The 16798-nt window shown below is 34.6% G+C and overlaps 1 protein-coding gene across 1 annotated transcript; it reads left to right on the plus strand.

Moving 5' to 3' along the window:
* The first annotated feature begins 3093 nt into the window (after positions 1-3093).
* Positions 3094-4020, plus strand: LOC128559223 (integrase/recombinase xerD homolog). Its single transcript, XM_053550442.1, has one exon. The coding sequence runs from the start codon at positions 3094-3096 to the stop codon at positions 4018-4020; it is 927 nt and encodes a 308-aa protein (XP_053406417.1).
* Positions 4021-16798: the final 12778 nt, after the last annotated feature.

Here is a 16798-nt window from a genome sequence, read left to right on the forward strand (position 1 = left end):
CTCGTCCGAGAACAACTACTTAACGACGAGCAGCTGCTTACATTAATGGCTGAAACAGAGAAAATACTAAATGACAGACCTTTGACACCCGTTAGCAGTGATCCCAGAGACCCACCAGAAACCAGTGCTTACCTGTTGGTATATTTAAGAAGCAAGATATATACGCAAAACGGTGGTGGAGACAAGTGCAGTATCTCGCAGATGTATTTTGGAAACGATGGTTGAGAGAATACTTACCACTACTTCAGAAACGTCAGAAATGGCAACGTAAAACTGTAAACCTGAAGAAAGATGATGTAGTTCTTGTTGCCGTTGACAACGTTCCCAGAGGACAGTGGCCACTAGCCCGAGTGGTTGACGTGAATCTTGGTAGAGATGGCCTAGTTAGAGGCTGTGTGATCAGAACTAAATCAGGTCAATTAATTAGGCCAGTTACTAAACTGTGTCTTCTTGAGGCTTCAATGTAAATTTGATCCTAACTTTTTTCGAAGCTAAATAATAATTATAACAAACAAGTAAGAGCCAAGTTTTGTTGTACAAATTGTTATAAATGCGCTACTTAGGAATTGTCTTTATGAAGCGTAGATAATTGTTTTTTGGTTAGATTTCGTGCACCTTGCATAGATTAACTAATTACGTGAAATATGTCATCAACTTAAGAATTATTATTGATAAAGCATGGAAGAGTAATTTTTTGGAAAGTTTATTTGTTATGAAATGTATGTAATTTCATAGTGGGGACTGTTAGAAACATAAATGTAGTTTCTTATATTTGTTGTATCTAACGCTATTTATTTGACGTCTGTTTGGCGTCTTCAGCCACGTGATAATTTGCGGCGTTCATTGACATCAACGTTATAGTTGTTTATACTTCCGCCCAGACTTTGAAACGTTAACTGAACTGAACGTTAACTGTGGACATAAATTATTCTGATGAGACTTGATGAGTAAGAGACCAAATTCGGTAACTAAATACTGTTAATTTATTCAAAGCGTAATTATTGAACTCGAAGTTATGATATCGAATTTGTTAAATAGCATAAAATGAATATATAGACTTTAAATTTAATTTTCTGAATGATTGGATAGTGCAAGCTTTGTTGATGTGAAGTATGTTCAAAAGTACATCAGTTGTTTATATGAGTATATGTATAATTGGTGAGCGTTGTATGAATGTTGTTTGTATGTTTGTATTTGCAGAGAATCGCTATAACTAGAGAAATAAATGAGTAAAGGCGCATCTCTCGTTTAGTCACTGAGTTGATCCAAGTCCCAGAACAGTCGGTATGTGAAATTTCTTGTAAATACATGCATTATTAACAAAAAAGTAATACAATATAAACTGACCAATTAGGAATTTTGTTGAGTGTATGTCATTGTTTAGATATAAATGTACTTTCGAAGATCAGTCAGTCGCTAAGCAACTGTTTACAAAAGGCAATTTTCTGTTTTCGTTCGATTTAAAGAGCGCTTATCATCATATTATGATCTTTAATTCTCATCGTACATTTTTAGGTTTCGCATGGGCTCAAAAGTTTTATGTTTTCAATGTTTTACCATTTTGTATTTCTGTAGCAGGCTACATTTTCACGAAGGTGATGAGGGCAGTTGTAAAACACTGGCGTTCCAGAGGACACAAGATTTTAGTTTTTCTAGATGACGGTCTGAGCGGAGACGTAACGTTTGATAAAGCTTTGTCTTTAAGTCAATTCATAAAAGCTGATTTACAGCTGTTTGGTTTCCTTTTAGCAGACGATAAGTGTATTTGGTATCCAACACAGGTTATTGTCTGATTGTGATACGTGTGGAACACCATTTCAGGCGTGTTATCCGTGACAGAAGAGAGAATGCTTCGTTTTGAAAGATTAGTGGTTTCGATAATAGACCAGGTGTGTGTCGGCGGAACGCTGATTCCGGTAAAAAAATTAGCTTGTTTGTTCGGACAGTTGATGTCAATGAAATGTGTGATAGGCCCCGTTGTTAGCCTGCGATCACGTGCTATATGCATGTATTAATCAAAGAGCGAGCTGGAATACTCCGGTCAATCTGACATCAGATGCACTATCTGAAATGATTTTCTGGAAGGAAAATATAAGACACATGAATTCCTGTATTATGGATAATGTCAGTTGTGACTGTAGATTTCATTGACTGTAGTAGCAGTAAACATTGTACGGTATTTAGCGATGCCAGTGACCTTGGTTATGGAGGGTACATAGATGGCGCGTCTGGAAGTGACGTCGTAGGAAGTTGGTCAGTAGGTGAGATAGACACTAGTTCTACTTGGCGGGAACTTGAGGCTGTACATAGAGTATTGCTCAGTAACTTGGGAAGTCTGGAAGTACAACAGGAAACGTGGAAAACCGACAACAAAAATGTGTCGGTAATTTTGAGTAAAGATAGTTCTAAGCCATACATTCAGAATATTGCTTTAAAGGTTGACGATGCATGTAGGCAGAATAGTATGAAAATAGTACCAATGTGGGTACCTAGATCAGACAATGTTGATGCGGATTATTTGAGCAAATGTTGCGATGGTGACGACTGGCCGGTACAAGACTGGATTTTTCGGAAGCTTGAAAACATGTGGGGTAAGCATAGTGTTGATCGATTTGCCTATAACTATAATACAAAATGTTGCAATTTCAATTCAAGGTTTTGGTGTCCAGGTACAAGCGGAATAGATGCATTCAGACAGGATTGGTCAGGTCAGGTGAACTGGTTGGTTCCGCCGCCCAGGCTTGTAAGTAAATGTATCAAGAAAGCTATAGAAGACAAATGCGTATGTACGCTGGTAGTACCGATGTGGAGATCGGCATGTTTTTGGCCATTGATATTTCCAGATGGCGAAAATCAAGCTTCTTATATTAAAGATTTATTTCAGTTTCAGCCGGGTCTTTTGACAAGAAGAGGAAGAGGAAAAAACGGAATTTTCGATGGGAGGCCTTTAAAATTTGGCCTATTAGCGTTGAGAATTGTGACAGCATAATAAAATGTTCTTATATTTTCAGGCTTGAAGCTCAAGGACACGATCATTGACCACGTAAACCACGCAGGGGTAGCATTAGCAGTTTTGGTGACTTGCCTGATAAAATGGCACAGAAGTTATCGGGTTCACGAAGTGACAATACAAACATTAAGTATATTTCATATTTTAAGAAGTGGGAAAAGTTCATTTCTGAGAAGGGAGGCAGTTCCTTACCAGCTTCTCCAATTCATGCCGCATTATATATTACGGATTTATTAGAAAAGTGTTTTTCGGACCACGTGATTTCAGCAACTGTTTATAGTTTGAAATGGGCACACGGTTTGAAAGGACTTCAAGACCCTACTGATAACTCGTTTGTAAAGAATCTATTAGAGAATGCTAAAAGAAACAATTGCAAACCAACTTCTAAAAAGGAGCCTCCGTCTACACAGACATTGATTGATGTTTGTGCTGAATATTCTGAATCTTCAGACATTTTATTTGTAAGAGATTTGTGTATGATTTTACTTGGTTTTGCAGGTTTTCTAAGATATGATGAATTGAGTTCACTCCGTTGTAACGATATTGTTTTTCGTGATGACCATTTTTGTCTGAAAATTAGGAAAAGTAAGACTGGCCAATATAGACTAGTGCATGAAATAGTTACAAGTAAAGGAGTATATGTTGCTTGTCCTTACAACATGTTAAGACGTTATTTGTCTTTGTCAAATCAGACTATTTTTGATAGCAATTATTTATTCAGACCATGTTTTAGATCAAATTCTACTTGTAAATTAACTTACAAAAGCAAACCGTTAAGTTATACAAGGGCTAGGGAATGTATTATAGGTAGATTACGTCCATTCACGGGGGATTTGAACATAGGCCTTCATTCGCTAAGATCTGGTGGGGCAATCACAGCCGCAAATTCCGGAGTTAATGACAGATGTTGGAAACGCCACGGTCGGTGGAAGTCCGACAGTAGTAAAGACGGCTACGTGGCAGATTCTTTGTCAAGCAGACTTGTGGTGTCTCAAAAATTGAGTTTATAAAAAATAAAAAAAAAATGAAAAAAAAAAAAAAAATTAAAAAAAATCTTTTACTACATGTGTTTAACTACAGCCATAGGCTCAAGCCCTGACTTTTTATGGTCTACATGCCTGATTGTTTTTAGGGGTTCTTAATCAGTATACAGTATAGTTAAGACTGAAATTTTCGCGCGTTTCGGCAGTATAGCGCGAAAATATTGTCTTTACGTTGCGTTTACTTTTGTGAGAAGTAAAGTTTCAGTGTGTAAATTTTTGCACGGGATACTCACGGGTGTATTTTACTTTCGGTTGTTTATTGAAATGTGAATTCAGTCTACCGGACACACTCAAGTAGAAAGGACATACAAACTTAAATTTTCTTTTTAGTTTTGTGTTTTTAAGACACCTTAATACATGTACTGTGAAAGTATATATATATATAATATATATAATGACGATCTAATGTTAGTTTAAAGATCTTGTTTGTTTTTATAATAGCATACGTCCATGCTGCAGAAAATGAGGTACGTCATTAAGCGATCTTGCATGGCTACTGTCACAAATTGACATACGGGCCTTATTTTATCTGTAGTGTAAATGCAGGTATTGCATCATCTTTTTGTAAATGTTTGAGTTATTGAGGTAAATGTCAGATTTTACGCATAAAATACCTTTAATGTTTTTCTGTATTTTATAACTTAAATTTCCATGTAAATTTCATTAAATTCGGTTCAGTAATAAGAAAGTTAATATTTTATAAACTTTAGTAATTTATGTTTTTATCCCCAAAACCACTATAATGGGCCTCAAATTGTCAATTTCGATCCGCGCCAAAGTAGTCAGATTTCCCGGCTATATCGTGAATCCCGTGAAAATGACAATAGTCATAGCACACGGATTATCCGTGAATCCCATGAAATTTAGTATTTGGCGGGACATTACCTTTTAAATAGACTGGACTAGATATGCCTTGCGCACACCACCTTCCGACATTATAGACGAATCTATGTCTGATTAATTTTTCTTGCTAGAAATTTTATGCTCGATCGAGGTAAGAAATTTATTTGTTAGATTTTTGTATGATTTTTGCATTACGATTTTTATTTGGTAAATTTTTGTGCATTCTACAGAATTTTGTAACATTTACTTTTAGGCATATGATTTTGGCTAGTTTCGGTATGTCAGGATATTTATTAAATTTTTCAGACTTTTGTAAATTATTTCGAAAGAGGAGTCTAAAATGTTTCGTTTATATAAGATGTAAAATTTGTAACATGATATCTATAAAGCACTGTTTCAAAAACATATGTCAAACATTTCGTTGTTATGGAACGCCATTACTGCATTGTATTTTTATGTATATATCTATATGGCAAGTCTAGTACCATGTATATATTATTTTAATTTGAAATATTGTGCCAGTTTATAGCACATACATACAATGTCTGTTTTGTTGTATGGCATTAGATATTATATGGATGCCAACTATGATATAACGTTTGATTTACATTGAATTTTGTTAATTTGTAGTTGTACATAATAGCTGCAGTTTATCATTTCCATTACTATATTTTTTCATCATAAACTTTTCATATCTTTGTCATACTTTAACTTAAGTCTTTTAAGAAAGTAAGTTTTGTAATAATGGAAGTAATAAATGACGTAATTTAATCACGTGACGTATGAACTTAGTAGCACATATATTTTGTATAAGTAGCACGTATTATTTATGGGAGCCTACGGAGGTATGGTGTACCCAAAGGAGCAGTTTTATGCCCTGACTCATTTGTTTTGCTATGGTGCTTACCATATGTTATATATTTTAGCTTCTTCCGCCAGACGATTTTACCTGGTGATGTCATAACCCGGAAGTACAATGCCCGAGGTTCACTTGTCTTCACTCGCCTGGATGTGATATTCCCAGCGCAGAGCTGTCGTCCCATGGTTGTGCCGTAAACCGCAAAGACGCTGATTTTTGTTATCCTCTGAAGTCAGCTCAGGGATGCAATCACCTACCGCCATAGGGAGCCAATACGGAATCAACGTATTCACGGTTTAAAGGGACTTGTGTTAAAGATACGTCATATATTGTTTTTGCTACTTAAAGTTCGCAATTAAATTAAAGAACTGTACCACGTCACATTAGAATGGAACTATACGAACTTTGTATCTGGTAATACTGAACTTTTATTTTTTTTCTTTCTTATAATCAGTTTTTTTTTCATATCATCTATTCATTGTTAATAATCATCTTATGTAAATAATTTTGTAAATATTGTAAAGGGTGTTGATTTGTTCTGATGGTTACTGTCGCCGGTACGGCCTTTCCTGTCACAGCTACGGACACAGGGTTTCAGAGCATCCCAAAAAGAGATCTCTGTTTTTTCCTGACCGGCTTGTTCGCGCGCAGCAAGACTAATTTTTAAAGTCTAGTCAATGGATTTTATATATGTATTTTTCAAAAATGCTAATTAGTCGAAGGACGTATGGTATTATATATATATATATATATATATATATATATATATATATATATATATATATATATATATATATATATATATATATATATATTGAATTTACACAAGGCCACATTAGTTTTCAAAAGCTCGTTTCTCACTTTGATTGTAAAATTGCAAATGTGTATGAATAGGATTTTAACGAATAGAATAGTTTTTGTGTGTATTTGAATGCTTATTTTGCAACCTCATTCTGTTATTACATACATATATTGCATACCTCAGTCATGTTACGTTAACATTGCTACGTGGTCAAACAATACATGCTTGTCCGGCAAATGCATACAGTAGTTGCTTGTTATTTATTTAGTAGCCTGATTGTTTTTAGGGGTTCTTAATCAGTATACAGTATAGTTAAGACCATATTGTAATGAATATTTTCTGCATTGAAACGTTTAAATAAAGAAAAATCATAGTCATCGAACATGTTTATCGCTTGAGTTATCGTGTGGGATGTATACCGGCCCAGTTTGCTTTTACAGTTACAAATTCATAGTGGCATTTATTAGTTCAAAACTTGGGTATTTACTGTGTTAAAATGCAAAAGGAAAATATGCAATGAAAGAACCATATCATATAAACAATAGTACTTCCAAAATGACACACAATCTTTAGCAACCTCCATGCAGGCATATTGTCAAACGATTTACTGTACCGATTATCCGATAATAATTTGAATCCTACTAAAGAAGATTTAAGGGGAACAACTCTAAATTGACAACAGACTCGAGCCAACATAAAAGTGAAGGCCCCTTTCCAAACACAAAATATGCTCTTTGTACATTCACTTAAAACTCCTTTGACCAATTTTAACATGTTGGCACAGGAAATTCAGAAGTAGCTTTGACCTAAACTTCTGTATGCTATACGTGTTCGTTCAATGATAAATTTCACTTTTTGCAAGATTTACTGTCAACTTAAGTCTGTGAGTCGGTCGAACCTATGGATGATTGTTCCATGCGACGGAGTATATGACGGCAACGCTAATGTATATTTTGTTTGCATTACAGCCGTCTAGACCAGATATCAACACCTTTATAGACCTTTACAACGGACACGGAGTTGTAAATGTAAATGTAGACGTACTATGTACTTTGGTCAAAATCCGGGGGATTTCTCAAAACATAAATTTCGGAACTAGTCAGCTTCAATAAACAGCGGCGTCGCAAATAAAGTCACAAATTGGGTCTTTATATAAGCATGTTATATACCATATTTGGTGGATAATATATCATTCCAAGCTGAAGTTGTTGGCCGAAAACTGTTTTTCATCTATTCGTATTAACCATGTAGTTCAAATTACCTCGAGCGGCCCCAAATATAATCCAAGCCTTTCTATCCTGGTAAGCTTCGTGGTAATATTTCAATCTTACAACGAGTTATTGAACTAATTTTTTTTCACAACATGATTATATTATACTGTGTTCAAGTCAACTTAATTGAATATCCTTCTTGATTGAATAACCTTCTTTTCTGTTCTATTTTAAATACTGGCGACATTGACATTGACTTAGGCGGTCCCACTAGTTTCTACAGAAGCTTGCTATATACAAAGTTTGGTGACAATTTGTCAATTCGAACTTAAGCTATAGACTAGACACCATCTGCTCTGCTTGACGATCCGACTATTGAATGATTTTTCTTCTATTTTTAGTGTGACATTTTGACCTTTGCAGCATTTACCCTAATGCCATCAACACTGCCAAAACAAAGCAAAGTTCCGATCGGGATTTTAACCACAACTCTCCAAAATTCCTAAATGTAAAAATGTATTCTTAGATCACGGCACACAGTGGAGTTTTTCAAGAACAGTACATTTAGTAATGAACCTTCTGGCTGCAAACACAATTCGAGCCTTGGATTTTCTTGAATCTACCTGTGGGCAAGGTTTCACTCTAATATAAATTCATTGAGAGAGACACATTTTTTAAAAATATTTTTAGCAATAGTGATATTGCCCTTGACTCTAGTGCCCCAAACACAATCCCAAACTAGGTCTCCAAATAAATTTGCTATATACTATTTATCTTGGAAATTTGCCAATCTGAAAAGATGTTGACTAGAACCACCTTACCTCAAGCTAGTAATAACGAGGCATTTTCTATAACGGAACTATGTCTGTATTCTTGTACGACATGCATTTACTGGGATAAACATAGTTTCATTTAAGTGCATTTTAATATGTAATTATATAAAAATGGCTTAAATTATTGGAGTGCAAGAAAAGGGATAAAATAAAAATTGAGATATTGGCACCATTTTATAACTATGACTTTATCATAATGTCACAAGATTTTATAAAAAGTGCATAGTCCATAGTGCAAATGTAGTACTGTTTTCCTATAAACTAAACAGATTAAAGCCATGAAGACATAGCTGGACTGAAGTTCGTGAATGGTTTGTTAAAACGTTATGATTTATAATAAATATTTTGTTAATTATAAGAACGAGGAAGAAACACTTGCCTTATTTAAATGCTCGTCATGAGCCTCGCGTTTTATTATGTTAATTAAATAGTTGAATAAATTCAGTAAAAAACCTACTTATATAAGATCATCTATGCATTTCACCAACATCTGTAAAATTCAAGTATTAAGACCGTCGACATTTTCCTTTCAGATAATTCACTCATATGAACGTTTATCAAAATTATGTAATTCTGTATTATGTTAAAAGAATATACAGAATTTAAAATTTCCACCGTTTCATTGAAATCAATGAAAAATAGAATAAAAAGTTGGTTGCTTCGATGAATTCTTAAAAGTTTGTGATTTTGAGCAGTGTAGTTTATAAAACTTCTAGAGTGTACGTTTCATTAAATGGTAATGCATGAAACATTGCTTGGTGAACATCGCTATATCTAGCAAACTACGGGGACCCACGCATATATTTTCTAATTAATGTTGATCTGAAAGCGACACATGATAAGAAGAGTACATTAGCAATTTTGAAGTTACGTTCAAAATGTTGAATTATATCTTACTCGTCCATAATACTTCAAACAGCCGACCTGTGTAGATCTAATAATTTTACTTATCTGTAGGGACAATACTCTCGTCTCTTATAAATATTCAATAAAGAAATTGTCAATATAGTTATGATATCTCCATATTTCAAAGTGCTGTTGTTAAAAGAACAATAAAATGCATATAAACTCATTTTAGTAATATTTAGCTTCCTCTGACAAGATGTCAGATCTTCGAAAAATACTCAGCATTCGCAAGCGGTATAGATTCTACTTTACATTTTTTTATGTGGTAGAGGTAGCTCTTCCTTCCACATGCCCATGTAAATAATAGAAAGTTTATCCATTGTGGACATTGTTTTTTTTTTTTTTTATTTTATTTTCTTTTATAGCAAAACAAAAACACGGTTTTTAGCGTTATTAACTATTTCACATATAAATGACGTCATCAGTAACACCACAACTAGAAACGCTAATAACGTTATTTTCAAATACTTGCTTGCAGATGTATAAGCATTATTTATCTCTCAAAATATTTAATTACAGAAAACCATACCAAGCCCTTTGAGAGAAATTTACATTCCTAATTCTAATATGCACATTTTAATAGAAAAAAAAATGAAAATGTGAAATAGCTTCCTTTTGCACTAAGCCCTTAATTTATCTTCAATAACAACTTGAACAGGTAAAAGTTTTGAGATGACCTCTCAAATTTGACTGAAGTACAGAGTACATGTACGTTTACATTTCCATGTCCGTGTCCGTGATAAAGGTTTTAAAAGACGCTTAACGTAGCAGCTGACTAGCTATTTATCCAAAATGGCATAACTTCGTATTGAAATAAGCAATCCGTCGTAACGGAGGCTATTGACTGTTTTACTTTGTCAGTACGTGCAACGTGCCAGAATCCTTCAGTCTGAAGATCAAACTTTGCCAAGTAGTTTGTTTTTCCAGTCTTGTCTATACTTTCATTGGAAAAAAGTCTGTTTTTTTTTTTGTCACAGAGTTGACTCTACGATTATTGTGCACATTTTGTTTTGGCGCAAGAATACCCGGTGAACTGTAATTACTCTGGCTTGGTTGTCTGGCAAATCCTGATTTCATTTCATCTTTGAAACACAGTTGTTTAAAGAATTCGTTCTATATGAATGTTGTTCAACTGGTTTAGAGTCTTATGCAGATACAATGTTGATATTTTATCTGTCCTTGTGGAATATCAGGACACAAAAGCTTATACTTGAATATCAACTGTTGCATATTTCCGTTTTAGTACGGCGCCAATAAGGTTTACCATGCACTCCCGCCGCCCCCCCCCTAGACTTTTTTCATAGGTACCAAATTGTTCGACAGGACCAACTCTTTCAAAATAAAAAATGTTCCCATTAAAAAATTCTTTTGAACTATATATGATTTCAATGTTTCCATGGCAACCGTTCATTTTTGTAAAAGGCAACCATATAGATGATAATCAGTCAAATCTTGATCAGTTTTGGTGATAAAGCAATAAAAATGGTGTCACAATGGAGCTAAGACATTGGCCTTTAAATAGCAGCATGTTAATTAACTAATTTGCATATTCATGAATATTAATGAGAATGTAACAAAATGACAAAATTTTATTAGAAAGTAACATTTTCTAAGTTTCAAATCAATTCAGATGTACCAAACAGCTTTGATCTGGTCTTAAAGTCTCTCAGTGTTTTTTAAATATCTTATTTTGTTATACTCTTATGGTATTTTTTCTACTCAAAACTGGATGTGCTCACCTTATTTACATAAAATAAACTAGTCACAAACAACGAATAAAATTCTGAGACCACTTAAACTGAAGCCCGCTTACTCATAGTAAGCGTGTTACGATCGCAGTCGTGAGTTCGATCTGCGGGTTTTCTCCGGACATTGTAAACATGTGTCTGAAATCATTAGTCTCCACTTATCACTGGGAAGTGCAGTCTGCGGAAAGGTAGACGGGTACAAATCAGGAACTGTGTAGCGCGTTATGACTGAAATATGTAAAGGGCTTAACAAACAAACAACAAAACTAAATAATAATGAAATATTGTTTTCATGAATAAATTTATGTGTTATGATGTCAGACTACAGTTATACTTATGAAGAGAAATAAAAGGAACATATTACCTGTTACGTTACCATTCAACAACCTTGTTGTATTGCATCAATTATTTAGAAAATATTCCAGAAACATAATTTATTTTACTTATCTTGTGTTATAATGATACAATATACTTCTTTACTTGTCAGACAATGTGACTTTTCTTCCGTAACACACTTTAAAAGACGTTTCCACTACCATTGCTTTTTAAAAAGATATTTAAGAAGAAATTGAAGCCCAAATTGTCACAAACTGATTTATTTAAACTGTCAGAGGCAAATTTTAAGAAGGTTTTCTAAAATTAAAAAAAAAAAAAAAAAAAAAAAAAAAAAAAACTGAGAGGATGACTGCACATGTCAGCTGTATGATCATAATATTATGAATGCATGTATGAATATTATTGTATGTTTTATTGAAATTCTATCTAAAACTATAGGTACAGGGATGGTGCATTATATATTTTAGGCAATTTCTGAAATACAGATTTTTTCTTGCTTGCGTAGAGTGGCAGACACATAGGGATCACTTAGGGATGACTGGTTATGGGTAGAACCTTATTGATTTTTGGGTCAGTTTAAAAATGGTTTCCACGCAATAAATGAACAATCCTTGCGGCCAAAATTTCTCTAATCTGGTAGAGAGGTTGACCATAACTAGCAGATGACCAATATTGATTTTAGTGTCACTAGGTCAAAGGTCAAGGTCATTGTCAAGGCTACCATTTGTTTGAAATAGTGAAAAGGAAAAGCGAAATGGGAGAAAAATGCCACAGCAAGCGGCACTATATTCTTAGCAACAACGCAATAGCCCAATACAATGATTTTTTGGTGCTACTCGGTGCCTCAAGGCAAGCCAGAAAAGCACAATTTGTGTATCGTAGACGCATTTCCTTTTAAAAGAACAGTTCTGTAACAGACAGATGAAATCTATCTAAAATAAGTTTAAAACAAACTAAACACTGCATTGAAACAAACGTAAACAATCTTCCATTACATGTAAGAAATTCAGAATCTATAGGAATCTTCAAGAAAAGTCTCAATACATTCTATTTCAGGAAATTTGAATCATGTTTTTGAGATATACTTTAAGTGAACTGCAGTGAGCATGTAAGAAGAGAATTTAATATACCGCTGTATGATGGATGTATGCTTAGAAGTGTTGTTGTCTGATGGGTGTATGATCAGTGTAACTGACTCTTGATATAGACTGTATGTATATAGAAAAGTAACAAAAAAATAAAAAAAAAAAAAAAAAAACAACAACAAAAAAAAAAAAGAAAAACAAAACAGCAACAAAGTCCTATAAGCGCTTGTCTCCCACAACTGCCTAATCACCTGTATAGTAATATACGATCGGATCGGATGAGAAATGTTCGAGCGTAACCCTTCTCCTTATATATTCTTAATTCCCGATCAGGCTTTCAGTATTTTGATACAACCAAATCACACTTTCAGTGCTTTGATTATTAGTTCCTGGGTCGATTTGGCTAGTTATCGGATTTGACCGAGGACTTATTGCCAAACACATTTTGTTTAAGTTTGGTGAAGATCAGATGAGTAATGTTGGACTTAAAATTGTTGACAATATTTGTGACAGACGGACAGACAGGAGTAAATCAATATGTCTCCGACCACACAGTGGTGTGGGAGACATAATAACTCCGCAGAATATTTATCTAAAAGAATGTAACATGCACCATGCATGTAGGGTCGGTACTGATCACTTGTGTGAAGTTTCATTTAGTTGTGTGCAAGGGTTCAGGAGTTTAGTTGCGCACAAATTTACAGATGCAGGCTGAATGTATATAGTATATTAACAAACAATAGCTGTCGGTAAAACAGCACGCTCCAATATTCGACGATTTGACAGTGAAACAAATGAATTTATGCTTCATTAATAAGTGACCTTGACCTTGAGTATAATGGGCCCAGCCCCTGCACATACTTTGTTCGTATGCTGGGCAATGTTTTTGTGAAGTTACAGTAAGATATAAGCAAAAGTAACACAGATATGCTAGAAGGTTGCCGAAAAACGTTAACCTTAAAAACAACCTGAGTATAACGACTAGGTGACCTTGACTTTGGGTATAATGGGTCTAGCCCCTGCACATACTTTGTTCATGAACAATGTTAATGTTAAATTACAGTAAGATATAAGCAATAGTAACAAAGAACAAGACCTGTCCGTTAGGCAGCAAATGCTCGGCTATTCGAACTGTTGTCCCAGAAGCAGGAATATTACCCTAAATGTTAGAATATCAGAAGTTTTAAGCTCCCAGAGGACATAATTTGGCCAAAATGCAAGTCTGAGTTATGGGACTTGATGCTATAACCTAGTTTTATAGCCCTGAAAACAATTGTAGAGTTTCAATTAAATATATGCATTTGATTTGGTGAGAGTGACTTGCATCCAAAACTTTAACCATGATTTTTCTAAGTCCAAAAGGAGGCATAATTTGCATAATTTGCTCAAAATACAAGTCAGAGTTATGGGACTTGACCCACTGAGGTGGGTAATTGACCTAGAAAAGAAAAATAAGTTACAGAGCTATATGCCTTTAAGTAATAGCTATATATGTACTTGCATGCAAAACTTTAACCAGAATTTTCTTAGTCCAAAGGGGGCATAATTCGGCCAAAATGCATGTCAGAGTTATGGCTCTTGATGCTATCACCTAGTTTTATGACCCCGAAGACACATGTAGCGTTTCAATTCAAATATCTGTTTTGGAGATAATAACTTGCATGTTAAATTTTAACAAGGGTTTTCTAAGTCCAAAAGGGGCCAAAATATATGTCAGAGTTATGGGACTTGACCAAATGAGGTTGGTTATTGACCTAAAAAAGAAACAAATATGTTTCAAAGCTGTATGCTTTAAAATGATAACCATATGTACCTGTACGCAACACTTTAACCAGAATTTTCTAAGTCCAAAAGGAGGCATAATTTGGCCAAAATGCATGTCTCAGAGTTATGGCTCTTGATGCTTTCACCTAGTTTTATGACCCTGAAGACATATGTGAAGTTTCAATTCAATATCTGCATATGTTTTGGAAATAGTAACTTGCATGTAAAACTTTAACCAGGATTTTTAAGTCCAAAGGGGGGGGCCTTTATGTGAAGTTACAGTAAGATATAAGCGACAGAAAAACAAAGGTTGCCGAAAAACTTTAACCAGAAAGCTCACGCCGGCGCCGGGGCGAGTAGAATAGCACACTTATTTTTTCCGAATAGTAGAGCTAAAAAGCACGCACCCATATTCTCCAAATAGTGGAGCTATAAACAAAGTCCTGTAACTATGCAGAATAATTTTCTGAAAGAGCCTAACATTCACCATGCACAACTAGGGTTACTACTGATCACTTGTGTTAAGTATCATTAAACTGTGTGCACGGGTTCAGGAAATTAGACGGAAATAATAATAATATAATAATAATATAATCTAATATAATATATTAAATATATTAACGCTGGAATATAGCGAGAGAACGCATCTCTTGTCGAACATTTTTCAAAATTTTCAAGGGGAGGCCCCACAAAACCTAAACCGCCGGGAGATTGAAACCCCCTCCAAAACCTACCCCACATTGGCAGCATTTCTGCTTGGTTCGTAACTATGCTGCTCATATCTGGCGTACAGTACAGAATCATCCAGGTATGTCCCTGATCTGACCAGTATCTGCAGAGTTATGGCCGATGAATTGGCAAATAACTAGACATATTATCAGCTTGTGGCGCGCTCGTATGTGTATAACTAGACGTTTATTACTTACAGTCCTGAAGAAAAAACAGAAATGTTAATCTTTGATCTGTATGGTTATATACAAATTTCGTAAGATTATTGGGATCAGTTTTCAGCGTTGAAATATAACCTGACTATAGTTGATCAGTTTTCAACGAGGATCAAATAGATGGATCATTAAATAACGGGCGCGTTGAAAATTGATCAGTTATCCGTTGAACAAGGACCCAGGAAGTCAATTTTCAACGGGGCCAATGTTACACCGGACTAGAGGGTTATGTAAGTAAATCATAGAAAGGGTGATAATTCAAAAACCAAGCAATGTAGTGTTATGGGTTTTATACACAGCAGTCTCTCTTAAGGGACTCTGACATTCCAAAAAGTTTTAACAATATCAATTTAATAGTTTTCAGTGACGCCCGGACAAAATATGTATTGACCAAATCAATTAGCGGGAGTTAAAAAAGTAGGAAGTGTATACAGAGTTTCAAGTACTCTGCACTTCCTCTTAGTAGTCTGTCATTGTTCGAAGTTTTAACAATACCACTTCAACAGTTTTAGAACGAAAATTGGAACGGACTGACGAAGGGCATTACTTCTGCGGGGAGATAAAAATATGTAACAAGTGGCATTGTCTTTCAATGCGAATCAAGGCATAAACAGGCAATGTCTGATATTGACACAAACTTATTAAATAACATCTCAATGGCCGTCGTCTAAATTCTTGATAGTGTTATAATTTGACTGAATAATACATTATGAAAGACGTTGCAATACTGAAGTAGAAATCTTTTGTCTGGGAGCAAAGAACATTGTTTATTTTCTTCAGATTTGAGGATATGGATATAAGTCTACTGGAAAATTCATGTTTTTGACTTCATTTGAAGTATTCACTCATAAAACATAATTTAACAAACAACTAATTATATATCAGTTCTAAACTAATTCCATACTGTTTAGTATAATATGACAGTTTACATTAAGTATAGCCAAATAGAGTTTTCTACGGTGGGCACAATTACGCATATAGTAAAATGATAGACGCATTCACTGGCTATCAACTGGTGTTGAAATTAATAATCATAATTTTAGTATTTTTTTCCGGATATCATTCAAAAAAGGCTGTATGGACATTGGTTTTAATTTCTTTCGTTCCTACAGCATGGTAAGACTCGAAGTAATGTTTGGGAAATTAGTTTTGTTGCCATATATTGAAAACAGCATTTATCTATTCCAGTAAGACCAAAGGTTTTGAGGAAAGCTGACAATGGTATACTGAGAGAGCTAAAAATTTCAATCATTCAGATTCCATGACCTTTGTAGGAGATGATATTGCTTCCATTCGTGATTGCATCGGGTGTAACTGTGATATTACTGGCAGTTACCGCAAGATAAACCGGCCGTCATAATCTTGAACAGTGTTAGCTTTGACAGTAGATCATTTGATGGCAGGATTAAATAAC

This window comes from Mercenaria mercenaria, chromosome 9 (assembly GCF_021730395.1).
Source record: "Mercenaria mercenaria strain notata chromosome 9, MADL_Memer_1, whole genome shotgun sequence".
NCBI classification, from domain to species: Eukaryota; Metazoa; Mollusca; class Bivalvia; order Venerida; family Veneridae; genus Mercenaria; species Mercenaria mercenaria.

Coding starts and splice junctions, on each gene's coding strand:
- LOC128559223 (XM_053550442.1), top strand. CDS start 3,094: ATGGCACAGAAGTTATCGGGTTCACGAAGTGACAATACAAACATTAAG.